The following is a 14,934-nucleotide window of genomic DNA, read 5'->3' on the forward strand; positions in this document are numbered from 1 at the left end:
GGCAGCAGTGGTGCTCATTGATACTCCTTAGCATGTTCACAATTTAAGAAGAGCTTTACAAGATTACAGGTTGCCAGGGGATGAAATAAGAGGAAAGCACGAAGCTGCAAAGTCTTTCACTAAAATTCATTAAAGGGGAAAAGAAACCCCATACTTGAACTTCTGATTGGTTTTTGAAAGGTATAGGCTGGGGCTCTGGTGCAGGAAGCAGCAAGCGTGTTTGGACTCCTTATGCTGAGGATGGATTTTCAGCTGCCAAATTCCCCACACCACACATTTGATTCTTTGTGTATGTAGGTGCATGCAAAAGTAAGCATAAAATAGCTTTATAAATCTAAGTTTGTAAAATGAAAATCAAAGCCAAACATGCCAAGGTGAGTACACAAAGGGAAGCAATACCTAGGGAAGTATGCACACCCTGGTTTAAAGGATTTATGGGACTGGGCATTTTAGCTTCAATTAATTTTCTAAGTGCTGAAAGCAGACAAGAAACCACGTAATTACAAGATAACTTGGCTTACCCAGATTCGAGTTAACTAGTGCTCCTGGGTTAACCAGAGGTCAGCCCTCTCCCCAGCCAACAAAGCTAAAACCTCTGTATTTGAACGCTTTGCTCCCTGCTTTAAAGCAACCATTAGTTCTTGTTTCAACCCCTTCACTTTGGTGAGCATTTGGAATTTTGGAGACACTCGAGAAGCCCAAGAAAGCAACGCACCGCCACCAGCCCGCAGCAAGGCGGGCAGCATGGTGCCCCACAGTCATGCAAGCACTGCTCCAGCCACCAGCCCACCTTCTCCCCACCAAGGCACCCTCATTTTAGGAGCATTTTGACCAACCTTCGTGGCAAGCTGGTCCAAGTGCCCCCCCTCAAGAGACTCAGATCATCTCTGGAGAGCAAAGGGAGCCCCCTGAGGACCATACCAGGAGGATTTTGGATGCTGCTCATGCCCTGTTCATGTCTGCATCTCAGGCAACTCGGGGTTTTTTGTGTGCCCGTATCTACAACACCAAGAAACTCCCAGGATTAGCCGCAACTACTTCCCACCGGACATTTTAAGCTCCGCTACAATTACTCCTTTGTCCTGCTGTTTTCTGCAATCAGATTTTTATTTTTCAATCTCTTTTAGACAGACAGATTAGTGATTTATTTCCACCAATTAATACAACTACCTAGAGAACAGAAAATTAGAAGGGTTAAAAGGAAAGTTAGAATCTGTTGCAGTTAAGAACAAAATGAGCAAAGAGCAGGCTAGCAAAGTCCCACCATATAAAGGGATTACTCCATCCCTGACCCTTTCCAGGGGACCTCCAGGTATTATTTTTCATTGATTTACCTTAATGAAACTAATGCACCCCTCTCCATAGGAAGCTGTCTCCATAGCTGTCTAGGCACTGGATTCAATTAAAGAAATAAATACATCTGGCTTCTAAATGGTTGAAAGTCTTGAAAAGCCAGAGGCACTACCACTTTTTGCATCTGTCTCTCTTAGGGTACGCTCTAAGGACACCACGTCGGATGGTCGACATTCAACACCACTCCTGGAAACTCGTGGCTGCAAGGGGATGCCCGAAGCATCCCTGCCTGCTCCCCAGCAGTGCGGGCAGCTCCCGCAGCCCTGCCAGCAGCCAAGCCACAGCTTTGATGGAAGCTGGCCTCAAATTGCTTTAACAAGGCTCTTTCTTTCCAGAAGCTGGCGTTGATTTGAGACCTCAATGTTGACTTAGAAACCCCCAGGTGCCCAGAGCCTGCAAATACTCAAGGCTTAGCTATGCTCAGTTTCCAGGAAAAGGGGTACAAGCATCCAACCGTGGCATGAAATATCAATACTACCATGGCAGCTCAGCATTAAAATGACGAGCAGGGGTTAAAGGTGGAAAAGCAGAAGCTGGGGTAGAGGCTACACCTTCGCGCCAGCCGCATCTCACACCGCACAACCGCGTCGAGCAGGACCACACCAACAAAAGAAAGAAAAAAAACCCAAACAAAAACAAAACAACAAAAAAAAAGAGGCACGCTTTGTTCGCACGTGCCTTGCCTTGCAGACATGGGAATAGAGGAAACAAGGTAGCTCAAGAGCACTTTGTTTGCGATCTATCCATGGAAATGCCGCAGCTTTTTCTCTCGCACATGAAACAAGCAGAAATGACAACAATTAGAGGGATTGGTTGAACCAGAAGGTAGGTCTGAAAGGTCTCCTACACTTTCTATGTGCTAATTGCCCTAATCCAAATAGGGAGACAAGAACTTACACTATTTTCTGGATAAAATACTATTCCACCACTCCAGACAGAGGGAAGGCTTAGCAGTCCAAGCCCCGGGTCAGAGCACTTAGATCAGGAGTAATGCCAGGCTGAAATCCCCATGGGGGAATTGTCTGAACAAAATACAGGGAGGGAGGGAGGGAGGGGGGATTTTGCAGAGATCTTTTCTCTTTCAAGCAGAGGTTGAAGATGCCATCATGCTTTCCCTAATAACAGGCATTTCCCCTAATTCCCCGCACATTTAGGGATTCATGGGAGATAAAAGGAGCCAGTTAAATGTGACATGCTCCAAAAGCCACAACTTAGCAATGTAACTGCAACGGCATGCTTGTGGGCAACCTGTCTGGAAGGAAACCCTTTCCCTTGGTCTCTAATTTATCCTATTGATTTAAACCTCTACTCAATCTTTTCCCTTCCAAGACAAAGGACCTTTTCTGGTTCAACTCACCCTCTAACATTTGAGGTGCGAGCAGAGCAGACCAAATGCGCATGACACGCAGTCTTGTACTCACCGACATTGTAGAGTGGACATCTACATCCCCCTACAGAGGACAACACAGGGAGTTGAAAGTCAAATGCAGAAGAGAGCAAAGCAACAGCAAGAAAGGCAGAGAGGTACACATAGGTCATCACCCACAGGTGCCTACAACCCACCAATGCTCCAACCAAGGCACCAGCTGCTCAGCAGTTGGCGAACTATTAAAAAAAACAAAACATGGGTTCTTTGAACCTGGTCTACAGAGGATGAGGAGGAAATCAAAGTACCACAAGACCAGTTTTATTGCCATTAAGTATACTCTGGAAGTCAACACCCACATGCCTCAGCTTTCCCACCTGGAAGATGAAGGTAATGGATGTCAAACCCTAGTGAGTGACAGCAGGAATCAGCTCTTGCTCAGCTCTTTCCAGGGCAAAGGGACATTATCTAAGCACAGACAGGATTCGTGCAAATCTAAAGAAGGTGTCTTTGGTGCTCAGACAATGTTTTCATGACTGTTGTTTTCCAATTGGGTCCCTCCCAACGTGGTCAAAGCTGTGGCTGGTGCAAAGTTCAAGACACTTTACTTTCAGGCACAGTGTCTTGCTTTTTAAAATATTACAGAGGGATTTGGCTTTTTAAATAACATAGATAATCATTCTCTTTAAAAATAAAATACTTCCAAAGCTCTTTCTACTAAAGCAAGAGCTGTCGGGGCTGGCGTATTCATTTGCAACCAGAAAGAGATGCCAATATGGTGAATAAGGCAAAAATGTTGCAGGCAGAGCAGGGACAGTGTTCACGCAGATCCAGCTGAAATCTGTGCCTGCCATCTGGCAAAAATAAGCACAAAAGGAAAAAGAAAAAAAGAGGAAAAAAAACCCTAACCCAAAACCCACTTTGCAGAGAGTTCACACTGAACTGCTCAAGCTGACAGAGGTTACAGTTTGTTCGATTGCTGAAAGATTGCTTCCCCTTCCCGGGTCAGTATCACCTCTTGACCTGCCCTGATTACCTTCCAAAGGAGGTTATCAAGATACAAGACCAACAGAGGATTAAAGGAAACTTAAAATAAAAACAAAACACCCCCCCCTTCCCTCCAACCCTGCTACCTTCCCCCAAGAAAACATCCTTGCTTTGTTAACCTGACAGTTCACTGTAGGTGTTGACACAACCCTCCATCTCTGAGAAGCTTAATGTCAACAAATCAGTGTGTTTGGAGTAGCCCTGTCAATGCGATTTACATTAACTTGTCTAACAAGAAATAAAAACAACAATCAGCCATCAAAGACAAAAGGCTTTTTCAGTCATTCTTTCAAAAGTATAATGCTGGAAATGTTAATTTTTTGAGGCCATGGCCCTTGCTGAAAACCAGAAACCACCTTTTTTTTTTTTTTTCCCCTAGAACACTTTTTTCCCCCCTTAAAGTATTTTTTTCTCTAAAAAAAGTATTTTCTTTTAAAGGAGCCCCGAGCATCCCATATTAATAAGCTCAGCAGCAGCAGTAACCAACTCTCCCTGGTTAATACAGGAAGAGGGCAGCCTTGAAGCCAAATGTTAATTATGCTTTGATTTCCACCAGCGTTTTATTTGCTTTGAGACATTTTGGGCACTTAGTGGAGCATTTTCGAATTGTGGCTCTAAACCACCACGAAAATTTCATGCAGCAGCGGTATGCACCAAAACCCCTGCTAACTTCACCATGAACTTTTCCCCGCTGCCAGCACATGCTGTGCCCACCACCATGCCCTTCGCAGACGGGGGCTCAGCATCCTGAAGCAAAGCTGCAAAAAGTAAATCGATTCCAGATATTCCTAATATCAAGCGGTTTCCACCATCTCCCACAATGTCTACTCTGATGCTCTGAAGGGAAAAATTAGGGATTGCAATTCCTGCTTGAACACTAGAGAAAGTGGAGACTCTTTATGCTGCTCCACAAGCCAGGACGAGCTTTGGTCTGGGTTAGTTTTCCTGCTTGAGCAGGAAGGTTGGACTAGATTGACCCGGTTGCCCAGAGAGGTGGGAGATGCCCCATCCTTATAAATTCAGGGTCAGGTTGGATGGGGCTCTGAGCAACCTGGTCTAGTTGAAGATGTCCCTACTGATGGCAGGGGCATTGGACTAGGTGGCCTTTAAAGGTTCCTTCCTACACAAACCATTCTATGGCCTCCAGAAGTCCCTTCCAACCTCAACCATTCTGGGATTCCCCCCAATAAAAACAGGAAAAGTTCAGCCTCACACATCCAAAAAGGGAGAGACAAAACCTAATGCCCAAATCTTGGCTCAGAGTCACCTTTTAGCTCGCTCAGCATCTCTGCTTTCCTTCACCCCCTCTCCAAAACGTTGACTTGAGTTAACCGGACCTTTCAAGGCGGTTTGATCTGCCCTGCGGCACACTGGAGCCTTGACCCCAGCAAGGTTTCCTGCAGACGAGCAGCCCCAGCAGAGACAATGGGATTACTCACACCCATCACGTTAAGGAGCCGCCTGCGTTTTTGCAGGCTCAGGACTTTCGGCTCCGTTCTATTACAGGACAGCACTTTTTGCTGGTGTAATTTTAGCACGGTAACCACCAACATGCCCAGGCTGAGTTTCTTTGATCAGCAGGTGAAGGTTTTTCTGGGTCTAATTACTGTGTGACAAAAGGCAAGCGAGTAGCTCAGCTCCTGCACTTAGTCATCTCCCGAGACTGCCACACTTTTCTTCTAAAAAGCTGCTGCAAGTTCCAGTACTAGGAGAACACTTTTCACTTTTTTAAAATTGTGTAAATTCAACATGGAGGTACCCAACTATCACCTCTGGAAGACGGGGGCATTTCCAAACCAGCAAAGGACATGAGAATAGGAAGGGACAGTGTTGCACAGAGTCCACTTCTAGAAATGAGAAGATGCTCCCAGGATAGTGCACAGTAACTTGCTTTTCTTTGTGAGCTACTGGCAGGGTGGAAATCCTGTATTTTACAGCTGGACCAGGCTGCAAACTCATTTCAAACAGGGCAGCAACTCCTCTTGCATCTTAACGCTATAGCGCTAATGATTTGGGCTGGATTTGGAACAGCAGTACAGAAACAGCTCTGCCTTGCCACTAGCGATCCTGCAATATGCTCTTATAGTTCTAATTCACCCTTTTTGGAGATACTTCCTTTCCCCCTTGAACCCCTCTCACTCTTTCCTTTCACAAACGAAGCTCATCCCACATTTTTGGTGCTTTCACAAATCTCTCTGTCATTTTCCTGCATTGCTTCAGACAGATGTGGGCTTCTACACACCTTATCTCCCATATTTCATTTAGCAAAGTCCAGAAACTTTAACGTGTTTCTAAGTAAGCCACTGGAAAGAGGCCCTTGAACCCTGTAAAGACAAACCAGCAGAGACACCGAAGGACCTGGGTGCCTTTTAGATGTACCCTGACTCTTCCTGACTTGCTCTCACCCACCATTGCTTGCAAGGGTATGCCAGGACCCGCCAGCAGTGGTCAGTGACAGCACCTTCACGGCACTCCTCTAAAGGAAGAAACTCCAATGTATATAAAAATATCCCAGACCTACATCTCCTACAAACCACTGAACCAGATCTACAGCTTCACAAATCAGATTGCAGCATCTGATGGACTTGCCTCCGCTGTCTCATGAGGCTGTCAGGAGGATCAGTGCCATGCAATGCTTTGAAGATAAGGTGCTGCACTGCAAATGCAAACAGCCCTCTCCTCAGCTGGGCCCTTTCTAGTCCAGTCCGGGAATAGAAAAAGGCTGCTTTGATCTGTCTCGGTCCTTTTTAGACCAACTAGCTGTCCTCCCGGTTTCCCAAACAATTCTGACTCACTCAAAGAGGAAACATTAATATTTGAGGAAGATAAATCACCCCAAGTCCATCTCATAAATCACTGTGGGCATCTCTCCTCATCCTCATCTCTCTCGCTAGCCATGCTTCATGCTCTGGTGCAAAGACTCACGAGTCAAATTCCATTACTTGCTTGTGTAAGTACTCCCACAGTATGATTTGTGGAAGCAGTCTCCAGGTGATCTATTACCCCTGTGCAGCCACATCTTCCTTTTTTAAGGAGAAATGCAGCAGCTGAGGAATCCAGCCACCTCCAAGCACCTCCTGAGGTGGTCCTCAGGACCCGTCCCGTGCCTGCTCTCATGGCCACCAGCCACACAGCTCAAGGCTGCCAACAGAGGTGACGTTTCAGCAATAAACCTGGCCTGAACAAGAAGACGGATGAAAGCCATTCCGACCTCTCTGCCCAGGAGTGAAAACTTTTTTAGCAGTTTGCTCCACTGCTAACAGAGCCAAGAAAACACCTTCTCCTCAACACCACCTCTAGGCACAGAGAACCATGAAAGCCACTTTCACTTCTCTTCTGGGGGCTTCTCCATCCACAGCAAATCAGTTCTCATCTCCATCCTGCTGTCAAACCTTCCTGCTGTGATAGAAAGGCCAAAGACATGAGCCATGCAGAAGGCTGCACAGTTTTGGGGCTGCAACACCTCCTAAAACAGCTCTGGATGGCTTGAACATCCTTCCAGCAGAGCAATCATAGTGGCATAAACAAGTAGAATGAAGGAAACTGCCATTGTGTATTATTAAATCTTTTCTTCCTGTTTATATCCAAGCTAATGAAAGATGCCTGGTGCTGGTGTACTATAAACCTGGGCATCCAGCAACAACAAATAAATAACAGTCCAGGAAAGAAGAAAGCTCTGAAATCACTTTTAGAACAAATACAGTGTTCAGTGGATTTGCTATTTCAAAATACCTGCTGATTGAAGATACTTGTAAGTATATACCCAGAACAAATCTTATTTAAAGGGGGGGGAAAAAGCTGTTTGAGCAAAAAAGAAACTCCCTGATGATTCTATTTTTCCTATGCAATGGGACATTACTCCGCTAACTGCAAAAAACCAACATAAAATACATTTTCTTGATTGCAATAACAGCATAAACACAGGCATATTTTAGACAGCAGAGAAAAGAAAGAAACATATGCTGCCTTCCAACAGAGCAATATTTTGATGTAAGGCATTCAGTGACTTGACAAACATTTGGAAATGTATCTGCAGTTCAAATAATAGACACCCAGATACTGGCACCTCTTGAAAAAAATCTTGAACGTCCATTAAGCTTAAAGTTAACATATCTAAAATATAGGTGGCTATTGAATTATGATCCTGATTCTGCATGGCGGACTGTGATAGTTCCCTCGTTCACGTATACGCAGACTTGCAAATACTTGGGGAGACGCATGAAATAGCTTCCTTTAAAAACAGATTTGTTATTTCATAAGAATGTGACAGTCCAAGGCTCCATTTCCATCACACTCCATAAAGCTTGAGCAACCGTTAGTTTCAACATTGGATGCCCGTGCGTTCCCCAGACAGAAAAAGAAAGTAAATCGCTGGAGATGGCTTACCGGGAGGTGGGTGAACACAGCAAACGTGCTGCGTAGAAAGCCAATGAGATCTACAAGGTAGTCGCTGGCCTTGCTGCCTGGTTCCATGGCCATCCAGTCGTAGTCCGCCAGCTGCAAGAACTGGTCTATCTTCTGGTTTAGGTTAGTGTAAATCTCCTCCTCAGCAGCATGGCGGGCGTCCTGGGAAACAAGATGTCACATGGGATGGAGTCTCCATACCACAACCTCTACACAAGTGACAGGATGGGAGACTGACCCAACCTTTAGCCCTTAAGGTAGCACAACACAAAGCACCTGTAGGCACCTACATGGTTGCTACAGCCTTGGGTTAGCTCAGACCGGTGGGACATGTGCCACCAGCTCAGTGGTAGGCAAGGTCAAGCTGATGTCTGCTTCTGACACAACCTGGGAACCAGGAAGACAAATCTAGCACAGGATGGAAGAGAGAGAGCTGGGAGAGGAATGTCCCATCTGGAAAAATGTGGAGACCCACCGATGCGTGTGCAGGTATGGGGTGCAGGAGGGCTGCAGAGGAACCTCCTACCAGAATAAGGATAGGAAAACTCACCCTTAGGCCAAACAGGCAGATGATGCCCTAAGAGACAACAAATGGACTTCCCTGGGGACATGGAGCCTTAGTCTCTTGCTGAGTTATCCCAAGGGCAAACCTCACCTAAGCAGTTCCCTGCTGTTGCTCAAGTCCTCAGCGCTGTTCCCATCTCCTGCTCTCCAGCCATGGGACACAATTCAGGCACACCATAGTTGATCCAGTTACGGCCTTCAGATTTTATATAAAGTATCTGGGTGGACACTCCTGAGTTATGATTTAAAGACTGGGAAGTCTAGCACTTTCTGCCAGCCCTGATTTTTAGGGGATAATGCTAAAAAGAAGTGGAAAGATACAGAAACATAAGTTCTGAAAATCTATTCTCCTCTCGGGTGAAAGAGGAGAGCTTGTGTTCATAGCCAGACATGTGTAACACTGTATGGCACTCAAACAGCAAAATGAAAATTCATTTAAAAAAAAAAAAATATCAGGCTTTTGTTTAAAAGCTGCTTATTCCTTTAGATAATAAGTGCTGCAGTCGCAGCCTGTAACTTAGGGATACAAAGGCTCATGATCTTGACAGAAGTAACGCTCCAGAAGACAAACCCAACAGCTAGCCTGATGGCGTCAGCTTGCCAGGATATGCCACAGTGACCTTTCAGCTCAGCTCAGCTCCCTGCACGCATGCATCCACACACGCGCTCCGAAAGCAGATACTCTCCAACCAAACAACAGCAACTCCCTGGAGATGGAGCCACCAGCCTTCTCACCTTGAAGGTTGTGGTCCCGTAGAGTTTCGTAGTGTGGACAGTTTCTGGAAGTACATTAGTGATATTGGTTATGAATTCCTCTAGGAACTTGCAGGATTTCTCCAAATGGGTCGTATTTATAATAATCTGTACAAGCTGCAAAGGCAAAAAAGTTATTCAGCCATGGTGTTCCTGAAGCCAGGGACGTGCCAGGTTAGTGGATGCCAATTTATAAGAACTTCTGGTACAAAAAGCTGACGCTGTACAAACATACTAAGCTCTGCTACATGCTCAAAGGCTCTCCTCCTTTAACAACATCACAAACTTAAATAAAAGATAATTTTGGGGGAAAAGCATTTCCCATGACAGCCACTAATACCACAAAAGATTATTTTTTTTAATGACTTTCCTACATTCAGCTGTCAGTCAGTGCTCATTTCAGCGCAGTCCAAATACAACAGGCTTACCAAAAAACCACCACGTCAAATCACAAGTATTCTGTCTGCTAACAAACCCGAAATAATCCGTATCTTGAGTGACACCAAACAACACCGTACTAAGGCATTTAACAAAGAATCCACAAGGTTTAACTTTCCTGAGGGTGGTGTGGGTGAACAGCAGATCTAACCCTGGTATCTTTTTTGGTTATCATACCCACCATTACCTGCAATTTTCTTAACACTGTCTCCACAGCTGCCTTCACATGGCACTATTTTGGGACATTAAAGGCAACTACAGAGTAAAAGCCTCTGCTGCAGTCAATCAACACAAACATTCACAATCCAGAGCAAAAAAATCCAGGCTTCCACTTTAGGATCACTGGCTTGGAAGCATCATTAATTCCTTAAGCAGATACCTTTTTTCTGAGCAGACTGCCGTATTTTCAAGGTGCAACATAAGCAATAACAAAACATTTCCAAATAATGTCTAGCTCAATATCATGCCAAAACAGTCGTCTTACAGACATGGAAGGTATTCTAATGCTCCAGAATGATATAATTTAATTGCTGGAGTACGGTGTGGCAGTCCGCAGTCACCTCCCCTAAAGAAATGATTTTGAAACACTCACAAATCTTCTGAATGAGATGGATTCAACAGTGACTTGAGTGTTGCAGGCACAGAAATATTGAAGTTACACCACAAATGTTATAGTGCCCAACTCTTGCTAGAGCCAGATGACATGAGAAAGGGCAACGGTCACAGTTTGGGAGGTTCAGACTGGATATTAGGAAGGAAAAGAATCATTAGGAAGGGTAGTGCAGAACTGGAACAGCGTGCCCAGAGAAGCTGTGGAACCTCTGCTCAGCAGAAATTAAAAGTCGGGTAGAGAAAGTCAGGGTTGGCACGATCCAAGCGAGCAATGATCTCGTTGCCAGTGGGAGGTCAGGCTAGATACTTCCAGAGGTCCCTTCCAGCCAACACTTCTTTCATTCCAGTCCAACTTTTGTTTTTAAATCAAATAATGATTTATTTGAACTCCTCGTATTGTACTTGGTCCATGAAATGTATGACATGGGTAACTAGGAGGGTTTCTCATTTCTGAATTCCTTGGATTAATTTTGTTCTTGATTTTTGCCTTCAGACAAGCACTCGTTTGTGCTTCCCTGTGTCAGATAACTTTGACATCATGATCATGATATTTTCTTTTAGTTTCAAGTTAATCAAATATTTGATATTTCCAGCTGTGTGAAATTTCTCCTAAATCTCTTCTCTGATCATCACAACTTACTGGTCCAGATCAGCTATCACACTTGAAGGACCTATAACTTTGATTCTCTTCCACAACTTGCTAAGAGCTTTTCTGCTCCCTCTCTGGCTCCTTCAAGTTATGATCTTCTCTTGAATTTGAAGGCATAAGACCTTCTTGTTGGGGTACTCAAATGAAAAAAGATAGCAGCATCTTTTCCTTCTCTTTCATTGAGGGATGTCAGGGTTATTCAAAACACCGGGATTATTTGGAGCAGACTTGGTTTACAAACTTCAACATCCACTGCTAAGAGGTAGCCCCAAAAAACAGCAAAGAAAAATAAATTAAAGAGGATACAGACGGGGAAGGTTGGTACACAGCCTTGTATTACCTTGTCTGCTGCTTGGAAAGTGACATTGGAGAGTCCAGAATGGATGCTGTTGCTTTGTGCATAAATCAAATCTGGGAAGTGATAGTTATACAAGGTACTTGAATATCTTCTGCAATCACTTTTGACACCAGGACTATGCTTGCATATGATCTAGGGCCCTTCAACATACCCTTTAATTCCTGTGCTGCACAGTCATATCAATGTCTTTCTTAAGAGGGAAGGTCTGAGAAACACATCAGAAAAATGCCACATGCTTCCATTTGGACAAACAGGTCAATGGTTACACAAAGAAATGAGGCAGGAGGCAACAAAGATGCTCAAACCAGTTTTTCTTCAATCAAATTAGAAAAAAAAACTATGGTAGAGGTAACCCCAGGAAAGAGCTAGTTGTACCTTGGTAAGTGGTAAGGAGCAAGAGGGTGAAAACATGAGAAGATACTCAGAGGAACACCAGTCTCTGGACATACTACACCTTTATTTTAAACTCAGGTTGTGCTACATAGGCTTTACTCGCAAAAATCCTCTTCAGCTCTAAAGCACATGAAGTAGTCGCTCTCAGCCCAAAGAAAGGCATCACCTCCACTCAGCGTGGAAGATGCCAAGGAGCATCTACACCATCTAAACCGGGCACAAGCGGCTGAGGGGACAGCCACACCCAGCTTGCCCTTCCTACACTCCATCACACTGTGTGAATGTTTGCAACAGCAGCAAAAAAGATCGTTTGGGGGATGGATAGTGCAGGGATAGTGTTGCATTCCTCTGTGGAGGGAGTCTTGGGAGGAGCAGGAGGGAAGAGGAATTTGCCCCCGGGGAGCAGAGAGATTCCAGACTGTGAGATAAAGGGCTGAGGAAGCATCGTGTGTAAATACATACCCGCTGTAAATGCACTAAACACTCCAAAACTCACCTCCACAGGGTATTTACAGCGTCCAGAGAACAAGACACATTTCTACCATACAGTCAATTAAACAACTGCAGCTGTATTAATACCTACTCATTTAATAGCAGCATGCAGAGGCCCCACTAAGGAATCCAAACTGCCCTGGGTACCACGCGACCCCAAACAGCCATGATCTGCACATTAAACTCTTCAAAAATCTGACTTTGTGCACAAAGAAGTATTGATCACAAAAAAGAAAATGCCAATATAGAGTTTGTACTGTAGCAACGTACTGAAACTGCTTGAAGCATCACCAATAGATGGGGACCGCTCCCTCATCTTCTCATAGCTCACATTTGGCTCTTCTCCTGTCCTCCTTGAAGTCCTCTTACTTTAATTCAGATATATAATGCTCTGCAAATTCCAAAGAGGGGTAATGCTAACAGCAAACAATCTTCCTCTTTCCCACAATATAAAGTGTTTCTTGCTTTGTACAGCAACACTGTGTGGTTCCATTATCATTTTCCAGCCAAATTTTTTATAATAAATGCTCCAAACCAACATCTCTAAAGGTGCTGTATGGAATTCCAGGGGACCAAACTCCCTTCCTGTCACCCTGCCCTGGGAATGGGTCTCCTCAAAGCCGTGTCCCACCTCCGTCAGCCCGACGTTTTTCCTCTTGATGACATTCTGTAAACAGTTGCTCAGTGTTCGGGTCAGCAGCAGGTTTGTAGATTTTCTAATCATATCATCAACTTCAGTGGAGCTGAAAAGTAAAATTAAAAGAGAGATGTGCAAAATGCTTTATGGGAAGAAAATCACTTGGAGCCCTCATCACCCAGTCTCCTTCCCAGCCCTCTTCTGACTCAGGTGTGATCACCCATGCACTGTTTACAGGGGCTGACACACTAGTATTTACCAAAATACCAACATTTTAGGCCTTTTTGTGCATACATCGGTAATGAACAGGGACCAATGCATGCTAAACCTACATCCCTGAGCCTCTCCTCTTAGTGGGGCTGGTCCAGCATGGGTAAGAGCTGCCCACAGCAACAGCACTAACCTGTGCAGCCCACCCAAAGCCCTGCACACATTGCTGGATTTCTGCAGGTTCAGTACGCAAGGGGAAAGGGATCAAAGACCTGCAACGAGGGCAAAATACAAAATCAACCCCCAAATACTCCCCCCTAACCTCCTCACGGCTTTTTCTTTAACTAAATCAGACTGGATCCTCTCGCAACATGTTCGTGGCCTTTGCTAGACGGCTGCATTGCTGAAGTTTGCGGGTCTGGCTTTCTGCTGAAGTGCTGCTGCCCCTCCAAGGTGCACACCAGCAAGGTGCAACCTCTCCTTTCCACGGGAGGTTTTGGAATCCCACCCTGACACAGGCTCCTTTGATCTGTCCTTGGCCCTGCATTAGCCCTGACACCACGGGGCTTTTTCCCTGGCAGCACAGTGACAGGCAGCAGTTAAGGCAAAGAAAATTTCCAACTGGAAGGCCGAGAAGCATTAATAACTTTATGGCTCCCAGTAAATCAAGCCCCTGACCTTTTGCTCCTTCTCCTGTTTTACCTGACAAATGGGCCAGATTAGAAAGCAGGGGTTGACATGAGAAAAGAAAGCAAACCTTGCATTACCCCACCGCTGGCGTGCAAGTTGGGGGATGCTGGGGTGCTGCTACCGGGGTGCCTGCTGGCACAGGGGTGGGCGCTGCCAGCCCTTGGCCAGCCCACACTTCCCAGATTTCTATGCCTGTTTAACATTAGAGCAGATGCACCGAGTCAACCCCTGGTGCAGCAGTGCCTGAGGCTCAGGAAAGCGAGACTGAGCATTCTCCAACAGCAACCCTGTGGTCACAGCAGCCCCCTGGGTCCGCTCACCCTCCCCAAGTGCCGCGCGTCCTTCAATCTACTCAATTTTTGAAGTTATTCGGGACCATCCTTGTGCTGCTGCATGAGAATTTCACTGGAATCCCCCAAATTCCCAGGAGAAGTGGCAAATGCTGCTCCCTGCTCGTGTCTCTGAGCAAAGGCACGCTTGCGTTTCCGCGAGACCAAGAAAGCCGTGTCTTGCTGCAGCTTTCCCAAGAAAAGCCCAGCTGCACAACTCCCCGTACGCCCAGCAGCTGCTCGCCACACTGCGCTCCCCAACAGGTTTCTCTAATATTTCCTTTTCCCTGATGTTTAGAAGTCTGTTTTTCTGAGCCTCACGCCTGCCAAGGGTTGACCACTGTCTCTTCCCAGTTGGACGCAAGCAGAGCAGGGCCAGCAGCTCAGCAAGACCCAGCTCCTGATAATTTAAATTCAACGTCATCAGCCAAAGTCTTAGTGTGGGTCTCTTCTAGATCACCACCACTGATCCCTGTGAGTTTATTTTCCTTCTGGTTAGCGGGGAAGCGCATCCTCTGCCAGCAATGATCAGAGTTAGCCCACTTCATGTCCCAGATGGACCCCTTGGCTCCTTCTCGCAGGGTTTTGATGTGCGGTCCAAGGTGATGCATTTGGATTTTTTAAAGTGTGGAATAGAAA

The 14,934-nt window shown here is 45.5% G+C and overlaps 1 protein-coding gene across 6 annotated transcripts in view; it reads right to left on the reverse strand.

The window, feature by feature from the left end:
* Positions 1–14,934, reverse strand: part of EXOC6B (exocyst complex component 6B) — a 311,968-nt gene that overhangs the window by 100,998 nt on the left and 196,036 nt on the right. For 4 of the 6 annotated variants that reach the window (XM_040590557.1, XM_040590521.1, XM_040590529.1 and 1 more), the window contains exons 16-19: positions 13,061–13,172; positions 9,470–9,604; positions 8,153–8,332; positions 2,775–2,804 (exon numbers count right to left, since the gene is read on the reverse strand). In XM_040590557.1, coding sequence (XP_040446491.1) covers positions 2,775–2,804; positions 8,153–8,332; positions 9,470–9,604; positions 13,061–13,172 — 457 coding nt within the window. The remainder of the gene's footprint in view (positions 1–2,774; positions 2,805–8,152; positions 8,333–9,469; positions 9,605–13,060; positions 13,173–14,934) is intronic. The other 2 variants (XM_040590539.1, XM_040590548.1) reach the window with 1 other exon arrangement.

The sequence above is a fragment of the Falco naumanni genome, chromosome 1, assembly GCF_017639655.2.
Source record: "Falco naumanni isolate bFalNau1 chromosome 1, bFalNau1.pat, whole genome shotgun sequence".
Taxonomy (NCBI): domain Eukaryota; kingdom Metazoa; phylum Chordata; class Aves; order Falconiformes; family Falconidae; genus Falco; species Falco naumanni.